This window comes from Podarcis vaucheri (genome assembly GCF_965113315.1).
Source record: "Podarcis vaucheri genome assembly, chromosome: 2".
NCBI classification, from domain to species: Eukaryota; Metazoa; Chordata; class Lepidosauria; order Squamata; family Lacertidae; genus Podarcis; species Podarcis vaucheri.
The window spans coordinates 44200215-44216174 of record NC_138760.1 but is presented as its reverse complement, the minus strand read 5'-3'; the positions used below and the strand labels follow the sequence as shown (position 1 = coordinate 44216174).

Below are 15960 nucleotides of genomic sequence, written 5' to 3'. Positions count from 1 at the left end.
CTATCTGAAGCAGGGGAGTGAATAAGCGTCCTGCTGCTTAAAATGCAAGGGCAACATTTTCACGAGTAATTGGACATGTCAAAATATAAAACAGCCTTATTAAAATTTCTTGTTTACAACACACAGGCAATGCCAGCTTCCCACTCTTCAGAGGAAATGCATGGAAGAAAAGGAACTCAGCAGGAAAGAACACACTTGTTTTCATACAGTTATATTAAAAGTTGCATACCTCCAGGATAAACATTATTTGAAAAGAACACTGCTGTGGTGTCGCTTTAGAACTATGTTGTTTTCAAACAGGAACATCTCTTCCTCCCCACATCACGTTAAACAAAAGCATTTGCAACTTCAGTTCTGAGCCAGTTATCCAGTAACAAATTTTTAACAAACCAGTAATGTTTGAAACGTAAGAAGCTGCATCATATTGAATCAGAACACTGGTCCTTGTTGCTCAGTAATGTCCACAGTGACCAGTGGTGGCTCTCTAAGATTTCAGACAATTGTATCTGCAAGCTCTACCTTTAGATGCTGGGGATTGAACTTGGAACCTTTTGCATGCAAAGAAGAACTCTACTGCTCTACCGCTCTACTACAGTCTTTTGCGAATTCACATGCATTTAAGAACTCAGCTCAAGGGCATCCCTTCAGTGTCATTGGCCCAGTCCTGTGGAGTACTCCACCAACAGACTTTTCTATTCCTCCAGGTCTATGCAGGCAATTAAGAGTACACCCTTCCACAATGATTAATTGAGATATGTTTTTAACTTTTTGATGGCTTTATTGTATTATTGCACTGTCGTTTTTATAGCTGTAAACCACTTAAAAAACAATTTTTATTAAAGATTTTCTTGGGTTACAAAAGTATGTGCATTGTCTCTATTTTCAGGTCATAAGTCTTTTCTATTGATAATTTGCTGTAAACCACTTTGATATTTTTCATGCTATAGCAATATACAAGTTTTAATATATATATAAATAAGACTAAATTTGGGGGAGTTCATTCTGCCAATGATGTCAGTTCCACTGGCGGGCAAAAAAAGATCAGATTTTACCATTAATTGTTATTTTCTTGTTGAATTGTTCTTCTATCCTGAAGGAGCTTCCTATAACCAGTGCTGATCATGAAATGAAATGAAGAGTAACAACTAAGCTTCCCTGGTTTTTGGATAGTATGAGAGTCAATTTAAGATGATAATCTTCAACCTAATATGGTTTAGAGCACTGGTCCCTTATTAAGTGTGAAAAGGCTCAGATTATAATATAACAAAATGCACAAAAATGTAATACATCATAATTTAACTACAAATAAGGGCTTATGTTACTGTTAGAATGTAGGGTGTGCATCTATCAAAAAGGTCTGATTTGAGAAAGTTTTAACTTTTGTTATGCCAAATAAGTTATAATATAACAACAAAGGAATCAAGTTGTTGGTTTTCCTCCAACAGGAATTTTAAAGTGTGTGACAGGTGAAAGGAGACATATAGGCATGTTGAAATGATGGATAGGTGCAAAGGAGAATGCTGTGTTTACTCTGATTTCTTTTCCACCATCAAGTTAGCTTTCTGACTGTGGGGCAGGAGCTGCCCTGTCCTCCTGGCCTGGGCACTGTCATCTGCTCTGCTCCTGAATCTGATGGGGAGGGTGGGGGAGAAGGGGGTATCTCTAGGGAGAGCAAGACAGGTAGAACTGCCACCACCACCATGAAGTTGCTGCTATTCTATACAGTCAGAATCTGCAGAGGCAGACCTTGTAAAACTATGTTTTAAGAACTGTAACTTTAAGAACTTCCTTTATTTAAAAGCATTTATAAACTGCTTAATAGTTTTTTAAATCTCTTAATTTTCACTTGACCTTGCTTTGCTGTCCACCCTCTCAGTCCTCGTTTCCTTGTGTGGGGCAGGGCCTTAGTAGTGATTTTTTAAAAAAATCACATAATACTAAAAAGTGATATTCTCTCTCTCTCTCTCTCATATAATAAAACATGTTAAAACAATGAGCAATCTCAGTGCAGGAACATTTATAAAAACACACAGTAAAGCCTGGATTGAAGAACTGCAGCATCAGTATCATAAAGCTGTCCGGAACGACTGGAATGAATAAAAACATTTTTATCTACTGCATAATTAGAGTGAAGTTGGTGCCAGGCATGCCTTTCTTTTATCACGGAGAGTTTTCTAGAGAAGGGAGTTACTATAGAGAAGGCCTGTGTCTGTCTTTCATATGGGAAGAGGTGGCCCTTTAGGTAGTAGGGTCATGGGCTGCATAGGGCTTCGTAAGGTCAAAACAAACACTTTAAATTAAACCATCATTTAAAAACTGGCAGCTAGAAGCAGTGTTGTGTGTTCACACCTTCCTGCTTTTGTTAATGCTCTGGCTGCTCAGTTGCCTCCAGGAAGGCTGGTGTAAACCCCTGGGCCGATCTGGGAGAGAGCAACAGGCATGTTTGAGGGGTGGTGGAAAGATGGAGAAAAAGGGGAAGTTATGGCATGTAAGCTGAAGTCATTCTGCTCACACAATGACTTTGTTAGTTGCAACCCATACACAGCAGGGCTAGATTTGGAGTGTAAGTAAAAACACCCAAATGGCAGAGTGCTCCCTGGACATTTGGCTATATAAACAGGCTATAGCTGATTTCAGAATCATTCACACTGAAAGAGAACTGAAGTTTTGTGAGGAGGAAGGAATATCTAGCTTGAAGACATTGAAAACTTTCACAACAGAGAAATGTAGACTGGGCTATTTCAATCTTTGGGTTGATGTAGCTTATTTGGATTGGCTTTGCTCAGATAAAGTACATATGAGCACAAGACCCTTTACATGTATCAATAAAATCCTATAGAAATACAACCAAAGCAAAGTGAAAGGAAGGAAAAATACCTAAAAGGGAGTTCCCTAAAACTGGAGGGTTGTTTTTTTCTTAATAAAAAGGTATCCAGAAATCTCTAAAGGGGATGAATAAAGATGAACATCTGGAGGAAGTGAGCCCACGGCAAAGGGCCCATTGTTTGCTGATTTGAAGATAGAATCAAAAGATATATAAGAAGTCAGCTGCAGATCTTCTGTACATCCATGATTTTTAGTTACCAGCTTTGCTGGCAATGGTTTTTGCTGTTAAGTAGCCTGTGTAAAATTTGTGTAAAAGAGCATTTCCTCTGTGAGTAGGTGACTTCAAGATTTATTGCACCAATGGGTAAAATTAAGATGATGAGAATAGAATAGACCAAAAATTAAATTTGATAAGAGTCAAATGTATCATCAAAACAAGAACACTTTTGAAGATGCTCCAGAACTCTTTTTACATGCCCCAAATATTTTTGGAATGGTGCAAGACACCAGCCTTTTAAATACAATCTGCCCATTTTTCTGCTGTTTTGATTAACATTCAGTTTAACTAGAAAAGTCTGAACCCTGGGAAAATACGTAGCAGAAGATTGCAGCTCTCAAAGTGCGTTGTTTTGGCCAGCTGAAGAAATAATGCCAGTTGACGTCTAGCTTGAAGTCTATAAGGACTTAGGCCAACATCATTCAAGGTTAAGTGACACTTTAAAGAACATTAAATTAGCTGTTGACAGTTGGATAGATAGATCGATGAGTGATTGCCTTGGAGTCCCCATAATGACCACAAAGGGCAGAGAAGAGAGTATAATAAAGTTTCAAGTTTGGTGAATATGGTTCTGACCAAATGAATTGCCATGACTTAAATGTATGCCTTTGGAAACTTGTGTCTCTGATTATTTAATCTAAATGGTCGTTTGTTCCTTCTCTTTGCTGGTGATAAACATAGTCAAATAGCGTTTAGGATACAAAAACGCTGATGATTTTTTTTTTTATATGGAAAACCCAATCCTATGTGCATACCAATGTTTCTCACAGCAAATAGGTGAACTGTGGACAAACAGGTGTGCACTTAAATGCTTGTGTTCATATCACTCTGGCCGAACATGGGACTGCTGTACCCTTTATGCCCTCTAGTATTTTTTGTGGGAAACACTGTCGTATATATCGAACAGGTTTTTCACGTAAAGTACGGTGCTGCTCTGAAGACAGCACAGATGTGGGAGAAAAGCTTTAATTTTACTTGGGGGTGAGAAAGGAGGAGGAGTTTAAAGTTTACACACACACTGACCTAAGCAAATTCAAGACACCTCCATTCAATTGAATTTTGGCTCAGCCTAGTTTTTGGCTCACTGTGTGCTCAACAGATGTTCTCATTAGAATATTCCCCATGATGTTTTTAAAATAAAATTAACTGAACTTAGAAATCTGTAATTAGCACCATCTTACAGAACAAATCAGAACAAGTTTACCAAAGTACTCTATTTACAATGAGAGTGAGTTTACCCCCAGGGCTTGCTTTACTATTTTGTTTCAATTTTCATGTAATTTCATCCATCACTTTTTTTCAATCCTCCAAAGATGATGGATAAAACACAGAAATAAATAGGACCAACTGTTCACAGATGCCTAAGGGAAAACATAATTTTGTTATAAATAATCCTTGGCACAAATCATGGAAATGCTATCTGAAAATTGTTTGTTGAATAGTTTATGAATACGGGCTTTAACTTTAAGTTTGCAAATAAGGTGTAGTGCTCCCCAACCTTCGTTAAGTTGGAACCCAATCCTATACAAAAAACTGAACAGATATACAAACAGAAATCAAGGTTGCTTTAAGTTTCTGCTCAAACAGGAGCCCCATGGGATACTGCCTTTTATTTGTATGTATACATGGAGCAGAAAGCATGCACAAAAGGTGACACATGTTTCAGAATTCTTCTTGTAAAACATCATAAGAAGTTTGATTCCTGCTTTATGATTTGTCATAAAGGGGAAAAACTAAGAAATACAAACTGATAACGATTTATACAGAATGAAAGAATGGGCATTTCATATATATAATGTTCAGTGTGTTTTTTCCTAGGTCTAATCAAAAATAGCAAACCCAACCATCTAATTATTTTCAGGAAAAACAAAGGTTAGACGTTACAGTGAAACAAACAAACAAAAAATATACAAAGGAGCTCCATCACTAAGTGTGATAAGTGGTGGTATTAGGATATGGAGAGAATGTAGGGCAAAACCCTGTTCCAGAAGGTGCCAGAAGGGGCATTTTCCCAAGCACTTCTAGCTGTTGTCATATTAGGCTGCTTTGGCTCCTGTTTGTGAGACAAGCCAAGTTGTTAAAATGACTGACATGCCCTTAGACACTCTGGGATAATGGATCTTCCCAAGGATGTCCTGTTTTTCCACAACGGTTCTAATCTGTTTGGTTGTGATTCTGTGGTAGCTTCCTTTAAAAACATGCTGTGGCTGATCCCTCCCCCCCCCCCCGCAACTCTGTATTAACAGTATTTGGTGCAAAACCTTTTGCGAATGGACCTTCTTTGTCAGTGTGAACTCTCTTAGGAGAATCTGCAATTCACAATATGGGAATTGCAATTTTTATATTATATATATTTCATCTATCAGACATAGATGGGGGGGGGAACCACCTGTAGGGTTTTTTTTTACTGTGTCCATGCTGGGAACTACAGATTTTCTGTAGGGAGTTCACAGTGACAAATTAAGCGATGCTGTTAAAAACGACATAACTTGTCTTACAAAATTATATACAGAATTTGATCTGAGTTTAAAACATGCCTGCCATGAAAGAGATTCACCCATGTTTTAATAAGGCCAATTCCCATTTTCCAATAAGCCTTTGAATGTGACGTTTTTATAACATTTGAAGTCTTCTCAATATTCTTGCATTTTCCTCATAAACAGATTAGGTATTTGTCCTTAGTTATTGCTGCTGTACTGCACAACAGTTAACATAGCGGTTATTATTTAATAATTTCTATACGTTTTCTAAGTGGTTTACAAGTATAATTTTTAAAAATAAAACTATGCTTATTGTGCTACCATCCTGTTGCAGAACCAGCAGAACTAGCAATTCTTAAAACTGCCTAGTAAGCACGGTGAGGGCAGGAGAGGACTTTCAAAGAAATACAGTAAAAGTAGCTAAAAATGCTACTAAACTGCATCCCAACAATATTATCTGCACTTGTAGTATATCCTGTAGTTAACTTAAATAATAATGTATTATTTATATACAACTTGAATGTTGTCTTAATGTATAAGCTGATAGAAATAATGAGCTTAAACTAAATATTGCAGAGCAGTGAGGTTCCTTTGTCAGATACGGGAACTAAACTAAGCTGCATAACAGGAAGTGCTGGAACTGATAGACTAGAACAAATTTATTTCTCCAGAACGTCTTTCTACTTAGTTTTCTTTTTTGTGTGCATGTTATTTTGTAATGTAATTTTAAAAATGAACATAATAATTTATCATTTTTAATGTCTGACCTTCAATTTAGATGGAAAGCTGTTAATCATGGATTTAAATTAACAGTCATTTTAAATAAATAAATAAATAAATACATCCAAATTCTACATCAAGGGAACATGGCCTCTTTGTCTGAAACGGATTAAACAAGCTAGAAAAGAACACACATATTGAAGTCCATGCACGTTATTCTGACCGCAATGCAGGCTTTGGAATTCTTGGCGAGAAATGTGGTGGTAGAAGGTGGGCAAGGTGGGAAGTAATGGTGGGCAAGTGACCTGTCATGTATCAAACTCACAAGTTCCATCCTGTCCCTTTTGCTCAAAGGAAAATCAAATAGAAGGCTAACTTAGACCTTTTAAAGACTTTAGAAATGTTTGTTGTTCTTTTTAAAGAATTATTGTGGGAGATCCATAATGATTTTCTTGGCAGAGCCACTCACTTCTAAAAGTACGGTACATGCTTCACAATTGTCTATGATATTTCACAGGAACACCTGGAATCTTGCGATTCTTAATTTCTACATCTATAAAAGCCCTTGCTGAATATGATGAGAGGGCAAGCCAATATGTTTTCCATGTGGCATTGTAAGCTTTCAGAATCTTCAAAGCACAAAACGGCAACGCTTTCACAGTCTTTTGTTCTGAAGTTGACATATTTGCTTATCTAAACATAAGGAAGGGCAGTAAGCTGGGAAATATATAAAAAGAACAATGAGATTTATTACTCATTTTGGAGAGCAGGTGTGTGCAGCCTTACCTGATTTGTCCTCGCACCAGGGGTCTGTTTTTTGTCCTGTTCATATTAGAGTCAAAAGGAACCTCAAAGAACTGCCAAAAAAAGAGAGAGAAAGGGAAAGAAGAAAGATGACTTTAAGGGATGCAAGAGAACATCCGAGCTAAAGAACAGGCTGTTTTTGCAGGTGCTTTGGTCTTCATTTCAGAAAATTCCCAAGCACAACTGAAACAGCAAATTTTACATTGATTTTGAAAGCAAGTCTACATTAAAACTTTTGGCTTTTCCTTAAAAAGGGGAGGAAAACCCTACCCGTAGGACAAACATAATTTAAACAGGTCCTTCAAGTTCTATCTTTGACAAGTTTGGCAAGACTTTGATGATGCATGTATATTATGAAAACAACCGTCTTCTTCCTTCTGTCCCCCACCTTTTCTTAAAAAAAAAAAAATCACTGAACAAACAATCCTTGCTAATCACATGCTCCTACTTTTAAAGATTAATGTTATAAATGTTTTCAAGATCACCCAACTTTGGAAACTTATGACCCACCCTACAATCAATCAATTCCGACAACTGCAAATGCATGCAACAGAGTGCACGGATAGCAGTTAAAAAAGAAGCCATGTGGAATTATTTAACATGGCAGTTCAATGGAACTTTAAACACTGTCTGTCGGATATGTTTTGTGGTACAGTGAGTCCCTCCAATACCACCCCTATAAAGCAAGACACAGCACTACAGAGACTGGCGTTTTATTCAAACATGTAAATCACACAGAGGTAATCAGTAACATATTCAGTAACTGCCAAACTTCAGTGAACGGCAACCTCTTTCGATGAAATTAAGTATTTATATGAGCTTCTAGTATGACTTTGTGACCAGTTCCAGTAATAGAAAGGATCTAAAGCAAGATGTAGAATCACATTCTCCGCTGCCTGCAAACAGCAGAAGGCAGAGTCTACTTTCGCAGTACGCAGCTGTCAACAGCTGCTGACAGCAGCAAACAGTACAGCGACATCAGCTAGTCACTGCCACCAAGTGTCTTCTTTCCCTATGCACAACAATGCACAGTCTTTTTAAATGAGTCAACTGGGACAGCAGGGCAAGTGGGTGCAGGAATTGCAGCATCAACAGCACTAACCTGTGACAGCCAGGCATGGGGCAGTGGGCAAGGTGGGGGGAAAGTAGGGCCTAGACATGTAGTGGGGGTGGAGGGAATTTCAAAATGTCTCAACACATTCCTAGTTATATTTATAAACCATCTTGCTTTCATCACAGAACTTAAGGCAGAGTACACGTGGTTCCCACATGGTCACCCATCCATGCTCTGGCCGGACCCAGACATGCATAGCTTCAGCACGTCCAGCATATTTTGCTCAGGGGTTCAGCTTGCTCTTTGCTGGAATCCTGTTTGTTTTTATGAAATGCCTTTTGTGTCACAGATTTTGCAAAATAAGAAGTAAACATGTTCCATGGTTACATCTTAAGTAACCAGGTTGTCTTTCTGTGCATTTTTTACCCCACTGTCAAGCTGTTGAGATAGCAGTCTGCGAGAGATAAGCATCTTTTATATTTATTAACTATCGCTTGCAACTATAGCTTGCAAGCAACTCCCAGGAAGAATAAAAAGGTGAACATACATAAAATTAGAAGTTGCCTATGTTGGTTAGGGCAAAACAGAAGCCACTGCATGTTTCCCCACCCATATTGTGACAGACAGTATTCATCTGAAGGTGATAGCAGAAAAGAGAAAGATTGGGAGGAGAAAAGAATAATTAAATGTGAGCAAGTTACAAAGGAAGGGTGGTAGAAGAACCAGCTGTCCTATAGCTTTGAAGTATATAAAGATTTAGGAAATTTGTATTAAATGCATATCAGCATCCAGGCCTTTTCACAATATTGTGTGTGTGTGTGTGTGTGTGTGTGTGTGTGTGTGCGTGTGTGTGTGCGCGCATATAGTTTGTGTATCTAAAATAGTCAACACAAGCACTTTTGATGCAAATATGTCAGCAAGACACCAGTTGTCATACTTTCCACATTTCCCCCCAGATGTTCAGAGGAGGGGGAATCTCATTTCCCTGTAAAAATGTGTCTCAAATACCATTCATCTGTAGATCCAGGCAGGGGGTAACACTCAGTTTTAGTTTATCTCATTACAGCCTGCAGAGTTTTGCTTGTTTTAGCAAACAACAAATTCAGTAAGAAGAAACCTGGATAAATAAATATTTTAGCTGCTCACAAGAGGCCGTTTCCTCAGGAAGTCTGAATGCATCACTTCATTTGGCTGAAAGAGAATATTGTCTTTCCTACATTTTTGGCAATCTAAACACCAGGAGGACAGGCGCAGGGTTAAATCTACAGCAACAGAACACCACCAAGTGACATAACTTGGCAGTGATTTTGAGACCATACACAACATTTTAAATCAGTAGAGATAAATATTTAAAACATGATACTGAGAAAAACCACATAAAATAGGACTCTGTGGTTGATTTTTGTTGCAGATCATTCCCCTTACATAGCTTTCATCAAATTGACAAAGTAATTACATTCTGTGGTCCTCAAAGTGTGAGATCAACTGTCATATTCCTGTTTAGTGTTATGTACAATCATATGTTTCTCATCAGTTCTCTTTGCAATGGCCTTCACTTGTTATGTTTACCAAAGCATTAAGACAGTTTGAAAATGTCAACTTTCACCATGCAAATACAAAATTGATGTTTGAGTATCAATCAGCTTTAGGTAACAGACAAAAAACCCCTCTAGTGATTATCAACTGAAGAGTAATGACTCTGACACAGATCAAGTTATAGTGGACCACACTAGCATTACTACCACAATTTTTTTTTTTTTTTGCTGTTTTCCTTTGATTGAGAGTCACTTCGAAAAGTCTCTAAAGGAAGACATACATGAATATATTAAACACAGAGAGAGAGAGAGAGAAAGGAAGAAAGAGAGAGGGGAAGAAAGAGAGACGGAAGGTGAGAAAAAGGAAGAGTTATTATAAACAATACATGGGTTGCATGTTACAGGTTGAGGTTAAAAGGCTGAAGATGACTGCTCTAATTGATACAGAGAACTGCCTTTTGGTAAATAGTTAACCATGTAAATGGAAAGTGTGCATGCAGCTGATAAGTGTTTTGTGACAATTAAATGTTTTTAATGCAAGAAATGACATCAACAATGTCTTTACAAAATCCTGAAAAAACTGTTTTCTATGTATTTTTTTTTATTATAAAGGGACAATATTTTCCTACCACCATCCAGGTGTAAGGTAGCGGTTGAGGTTGGCATCTGTCTTTCTCAGGAGACAATGGAGGAGCGTGCCTTTGGGGTGAAGTCAAACTGTTGGAAGGTTACAGCGCCTGTTACGGCTGTAGGGATGTGATTGTCTAACATAAGCTAATGAAGTAAAAAGATGTCCAGTTTCTGTATTAGGTGGTTGCGGAATCAAAATAAGCCAGGAAAACCCACCAGATAACTGAATGTTACCTCTGTAAAAAAAAGTTTTGATTTCAGAGTTAATCACTTCTGCTAAGCAATTGGCAGCCAGGCACTTAATTAAGACTGTGTGGGCAACAAAAGACGGAAGAGAGAGCTACGTAAAGTACTTCTATGTAGGGAAAGAAGTGTGAAAATTGCATATAGATTGTTGCAATCAATGATCAAGTATGTTCATTCATAGCATTTACTACATGCTGGCTTCCTTGCACATAAACAATGAATGAGCAAACTGTGCAACTGTCCCAAGCAATATTTCACATTAACCCTCTAAGACAGTGCTTTCCATATAAGTGAAACTGCATAGAGAGCAAAGATACAGCTGGTGTGACTGTCCTCAAAGTCTGTTCCTAGAACACTCCAGCATAAACTAGTGATAATGTGAATTCACAGGGAAGCTGATAACTTTACTCAGAACAGCCCAAGGTCACCAAAGCTGTTCAAACGGTACATTGTTTGCTTTTACTATTGTGTACAATTGGCTACCACGCTTTTCCAAATATCTAAAGAACTAAAGTTAGAAAATAACTCTTCTATATTAAAAGACAAATTCAGTTCACGTCGATGCATAGCTTCTCAATTCACTATTGCAAGGGTATGATATGAAAAAATATATTTAACGTCTCACTTGCAATTATCTTTCTCCCAGTTTTGAAAAAAAGGAATTGAGCAACCAGAACATTCACAGACTTTAAAAACTATCCTTGATGTAAACTCACTCAGGCTGGAACCCCAGATTGGGTGAGAAAATGGTTTGTAAGAACATAGGACACAGAAAAGCTTTACTGGAAGGATCAGCAACATGGTGCCTTTTGGTGCATATGTACCAAGAGAAGCCTTCCCTGACATCCACAGGAACCACTTACTTGTTGCCCCCATTGAAATTAAACTTGAAGGAAGCCTTTTATTGTGGCCAATAGCGAAGGCTAAGGTGTGTGCTTGGTTATAGTATAAGTGTGGTGCCCATGACAATTTATCCAGTTTGCAACTGTACCCATGAGCCCTGATTCCTACTTTACTAAGAAAACATTAAGGATATTTTATGCTTCCTGAAACAGAAACAGTGCATTTTGGAAATTCTGCTTTGTAATCCGAGTTTGGCAAAGTACCAGTCACTTTTTATTATTAAATTTGTGGACCAGAATATTTTCTGTTATAATTCTGAAACAAATATTGATTCAGAAAGGACTACTATTAAAACCTACTCTAAAAATTAACAAATGCCGATGTCAATTATTTTTCTAAAAAACCAAATCTTTATTCACTGAGGCACAGGGATATTTGTTTTAGTGTTTAAAAAGAGCATCTCCAAAATAATAAATTATAGTTTAAAACTACAATTGTAAAACCTTAATCCTTGGTTTAAACTGACTAACTCTCAATAGGTTTCTGTCCTCTCTCTTTCAGAGAGTGAAATAATTCTCTCTGCATTCTATGCTCAGACCTGAAGTGTCAAAATGGCACCACCCAACCACAAGAGGGAGAACTGAGGAAGACCCAGGGTTTATCTAAGTATTTATTTCTCACCTGCCTTTTACCACAAGGTTCTAGTAGATATGTAATTTGAAATAATATTTCCCTCTGAAAATTTTATGTTCATCTGCACAGTCATGTTTATACAATTCAATACTTTCTCCCAAAACTTAGTAAGCAAATGGCATGGTCAACAAAAACATGAACACTCCACATTGCAACATTTTCTTGTGTTCCAAAAACAATAGGATAATCTGGTGGAGCTCTATTGACCCTGTATACCATTAATAGTTAATTCTTTCTATCTATCAGAGAGCAGAGCCAGAGTAAATCTAGAAACATCCCACACAATTTTAACAGAAGAAAGGCTTGGGAGCCTTTGGGGAGTACGGTAAAGGGAGGAGATCTTTTGATTTCAGAAAGGGCACATAGCACCTGTCTGTCTTGAAGATGTGAACATGAAGCAGAACAAATGGGATTAGAAGCTGTTCTTTTGGAATCTTATAAGCAGCTAAAACATATTGCCCCATGAATCTGGATTGCTACTTACAGATCCCTTCATAATTCCCCACTTCAAATTAGTGTCAAATTAAAAACAAGACCACACTATGTTATTCTGTAAAACAGTGTCACATTGCTAATTTTGTGCATAGCAGATGCTTGTTCACTTGAGCTACAAAGCCACGTAGTCACATTCTGAAGATGATAATAGATACAAAAAAGTGTTGATATTGTCAATTCAAAAGGAAATGCTCTCATATAGGAGTACTGAAAAAGTCACAGACTTTAATTAACACATTTTCTGTCCCAAAAGCATATTGATATTCACTGTGGCCTCAGCTTTTATAAAATTCAAGGAATCACAACCTGCTATTTTGCCAACAGTAAGATCAGTAACACCTAACTCATTGCATACTATGACTTTGTGGTTGTTGCATCTTGCTTTATCAGGCTAAAATGTCACAATAAAGGACAAGCAGGGCCTTGTGCCTACAGTAAGGGACATAAATTAAATTCTACAACATACTGTTCAATAATAAATAATAAAAACTGCAACAACTCTACATAGATGCAGATCAATCCCTTCCACAAAAGAGGCAAATGCATTTATTTTCTGGCAGGCAGATCAAGCCCTGCTTGGGTCTCCACCTCTATGTTTTGTTCATTATAAGGTATATTTTGATTACACGGGGCAGCAGGAAATTAAATAAAGCAAAACGCCATGCAAATAAAAGGAACAGAAAAGTTAGAAGCCATTTCCTTTCCCAAATTATCTAATTGCTTTCAACAGAGTGGCTGACTTTACAAGTCAACGCATCTGTACACATATACTGTATTTTTCACTTTAAAACTCAAGTGTTCTACGGCAGTTGGGGGGCTTATTTCTCTCTTAAATGTTTGGGTCACACCACTTCACTGGAACTGCCCCCAAAAGGCAAATTCCATCAACTGAGACCTCATCTGTTTTAACCATCTCTGCTGTCACCATGCAGTAGCATCTTGCAACTATCAGATCTATATCAAGCCATAGGGAAGACAGACATGCTGACGATTATTTCAACAACTCTGAAATGTCAAAGTGATATGGCTGGAATTCAACAGGGCCTTTAAACTAATGGTCATGACAGAAACAAAACAGGGACTGCCCAGAAAGTATGTGACAGTTAAAACTACTTTTCATTCCACCAGCACATAAGGAAATCTGTACAGCTCCTGCGACACATATCCAGTACCCCATTATAAAGCCTGCAAGGTATAAATATTAATTAGAGGTAAAGCGTGCCTTTTTAGTGACACAGAAGTATACTGAACATGAATAAAAGAAGTATACAGTGATACCTTGGATTACAGAAGCTTCAGGTTACAGACTCTGCTAACCCAGAAATAGTACCTCGGGTTAAGAACTTTGCTTCAGGATGAGAACAGAAATCGCACTGTGGCAGTGGAAGGCCCCATTAGCTAAAGTGGTACCTCAGGTTAAGAACAGTTTCAGGTTAAGAATGCCAGAACGAATTAAGTTCTTAACCCGAGGTACCACTGTACTGAACATGAATAAAAGATCTATACGTTTTCTAAACCATGCAGAGTCCAATAGGAGGTCATGTGAAGATAAAGAAATGTACCTATTGGCACTCTGTAACAGTGATTAAATGATTGCTTCTCCAGCAAAAGCAAAGGAGTGTGGCAAAACATTTTTGCTAATACTCCATTCTCCCCTTGTCACAAAATGTCAAGCTTTGCTATATTCTCACCTCCCCAATGTGTGACTTAATTAATGACCTCACAGATGCTCAATAAGATAGAAGGCTACAGATCACAGTTATGCCATGTTTAGATCTATTTGTGGCATTAATATAAACTGTGGTGAAAGGATTAATGTCTCAATTAGGATAACTTACAGATTAAATTAATGTGTGCTGGGGCAAACAGTTTTCTTCTATTAACCAGACAAAGATCCACAACATTTTACCAAATAAGGAGCATTCTGGAGGGAGGAAGGACAGGGAGAACACAGGGGTTACTCTTGTACCGAGTTCAGATGCTGTTTCTGTTTTTCTGCGACTTTAAACTCAAATGGTAAATCTGAGTTCCTGGGAAGACATGGGATTCTATTCAGTGTTAGTTATAATCAAAGCATACCTATTTAAATTCATTTACATACACAGTTCCATTAATTTCAATAGGTCTAACTGGATACAAGCCATGATTTCCTCCAGTAAGTATTTGTAGTGAAATATTGGGTGGTTACAAGAGTGTCATGGACAACTATTGGAAGTCTGCACCATCACTCTGATGAGCTAGACAGTTCCCTACTCTGCATAATTTTAAGGCAGATGATAGATAGATAGATAGATAGATATAGATAGATGATAGACAGACATATGAAATGCAGCTTAATCTAATCAACACAAGAGATTATAAAATGTGCTGCCCCTTCAATACTGGGGGTCCCGCCTTCATTCTTCTTCCTGAAATAATAATAAAATAATAATAATAATAATCCTTTGTTACTACACCACCTGTGTGCAGTGAAATTAAACGAGCCCTTCCCCCATACACTCAGTCTTGTTGGCACTCTGTGTTCTTGTCGGAAGTCAATTGCACCACTATTTTTTTCCAACAGCCCACGGATAAAAACTGTTCTTTAACCTGTTGGTGTGGCTGAGTATACTTCTGTATCTCCTGCCTGGATGTAAGAGATTAAAGAGGTGCTGGCCAGGGTGTGAATTGTCCCTAAGAATTTTCTTCGCTCTCCTGAGGCAGCGGTCTCCCGCGATGTCATCTAGCGAACTCTGGGGACAGCCCATGATATCATGAAGCATGATACCATGAAGCAACAGTCAGTCATGCTAATTACTTCTGTGAGTGCCTTTCAGCACCATGGCATTTTTTGCTGCAGTTGAACCGCTGGGTAAAAGCGGCTCACAGAAAATGGCAGTCTCTACATACAAACTTTAAAGTACCATATTTTTCTGTGTATAAAACTAGGCTCCCCCCCTAAAAAAGTCAAAAATTAGGGGGTGTCTTATAAACGGAAAAATATGGTAGTTCATGATACAAGTCCTATCTTCGCTTTAAAGAGGATCAACAGAAAATTCTAATTAGTTCTAAATCTCCACAAGGGAAACGTGTAAAGTGGGGATGCATGCCTCTCCTAATGCTATTGTGAAACACACTTAGACAAAAATAATTTTAGAAGAATGGGGGCAAAATACTTTGCCTTGTTTGCGAAAACTTATTTAATTAAGGGTAAAAACAGAGGGTGGGAAGGTGTGTCGGGTGATTCCAAGCAAATTGCTTATTGACCTCCTGCTATAAGTTGTAAGAGGAATGACTCTCTACACATCAGCTGACTTTCTAAACTATCAGGGAGAAAGTGGGTTTGGGGCATTTACATCTTGGTATCTCCTGTTCACA

The 15960-nt window shown here is 37.9% G+C and overlaps 1 protein-coding gene across 1 annotated transcript in view; it reads right to left on the bottom strand.

Moving 5' to 3' along the window:
- Positions 1–15960, bottom strand: part of COX10 (cytochrome c oxidase assembly factor heme A:farnesyltransferase COX10) — a 90990-nt gene that overhangs the window by 28334 nt on the left and 46696 nt on the right. Inside the window, exon 4 of the mRNA XM_082213879.1 lies at positions 7090–7160. Coding sequence (XP_082070005.1) covers positions 7090–7160 — 71 coding nt within the window. The remainder of the gene's footprint in view (positions 1–7089; positions 7161–15960) is intronic.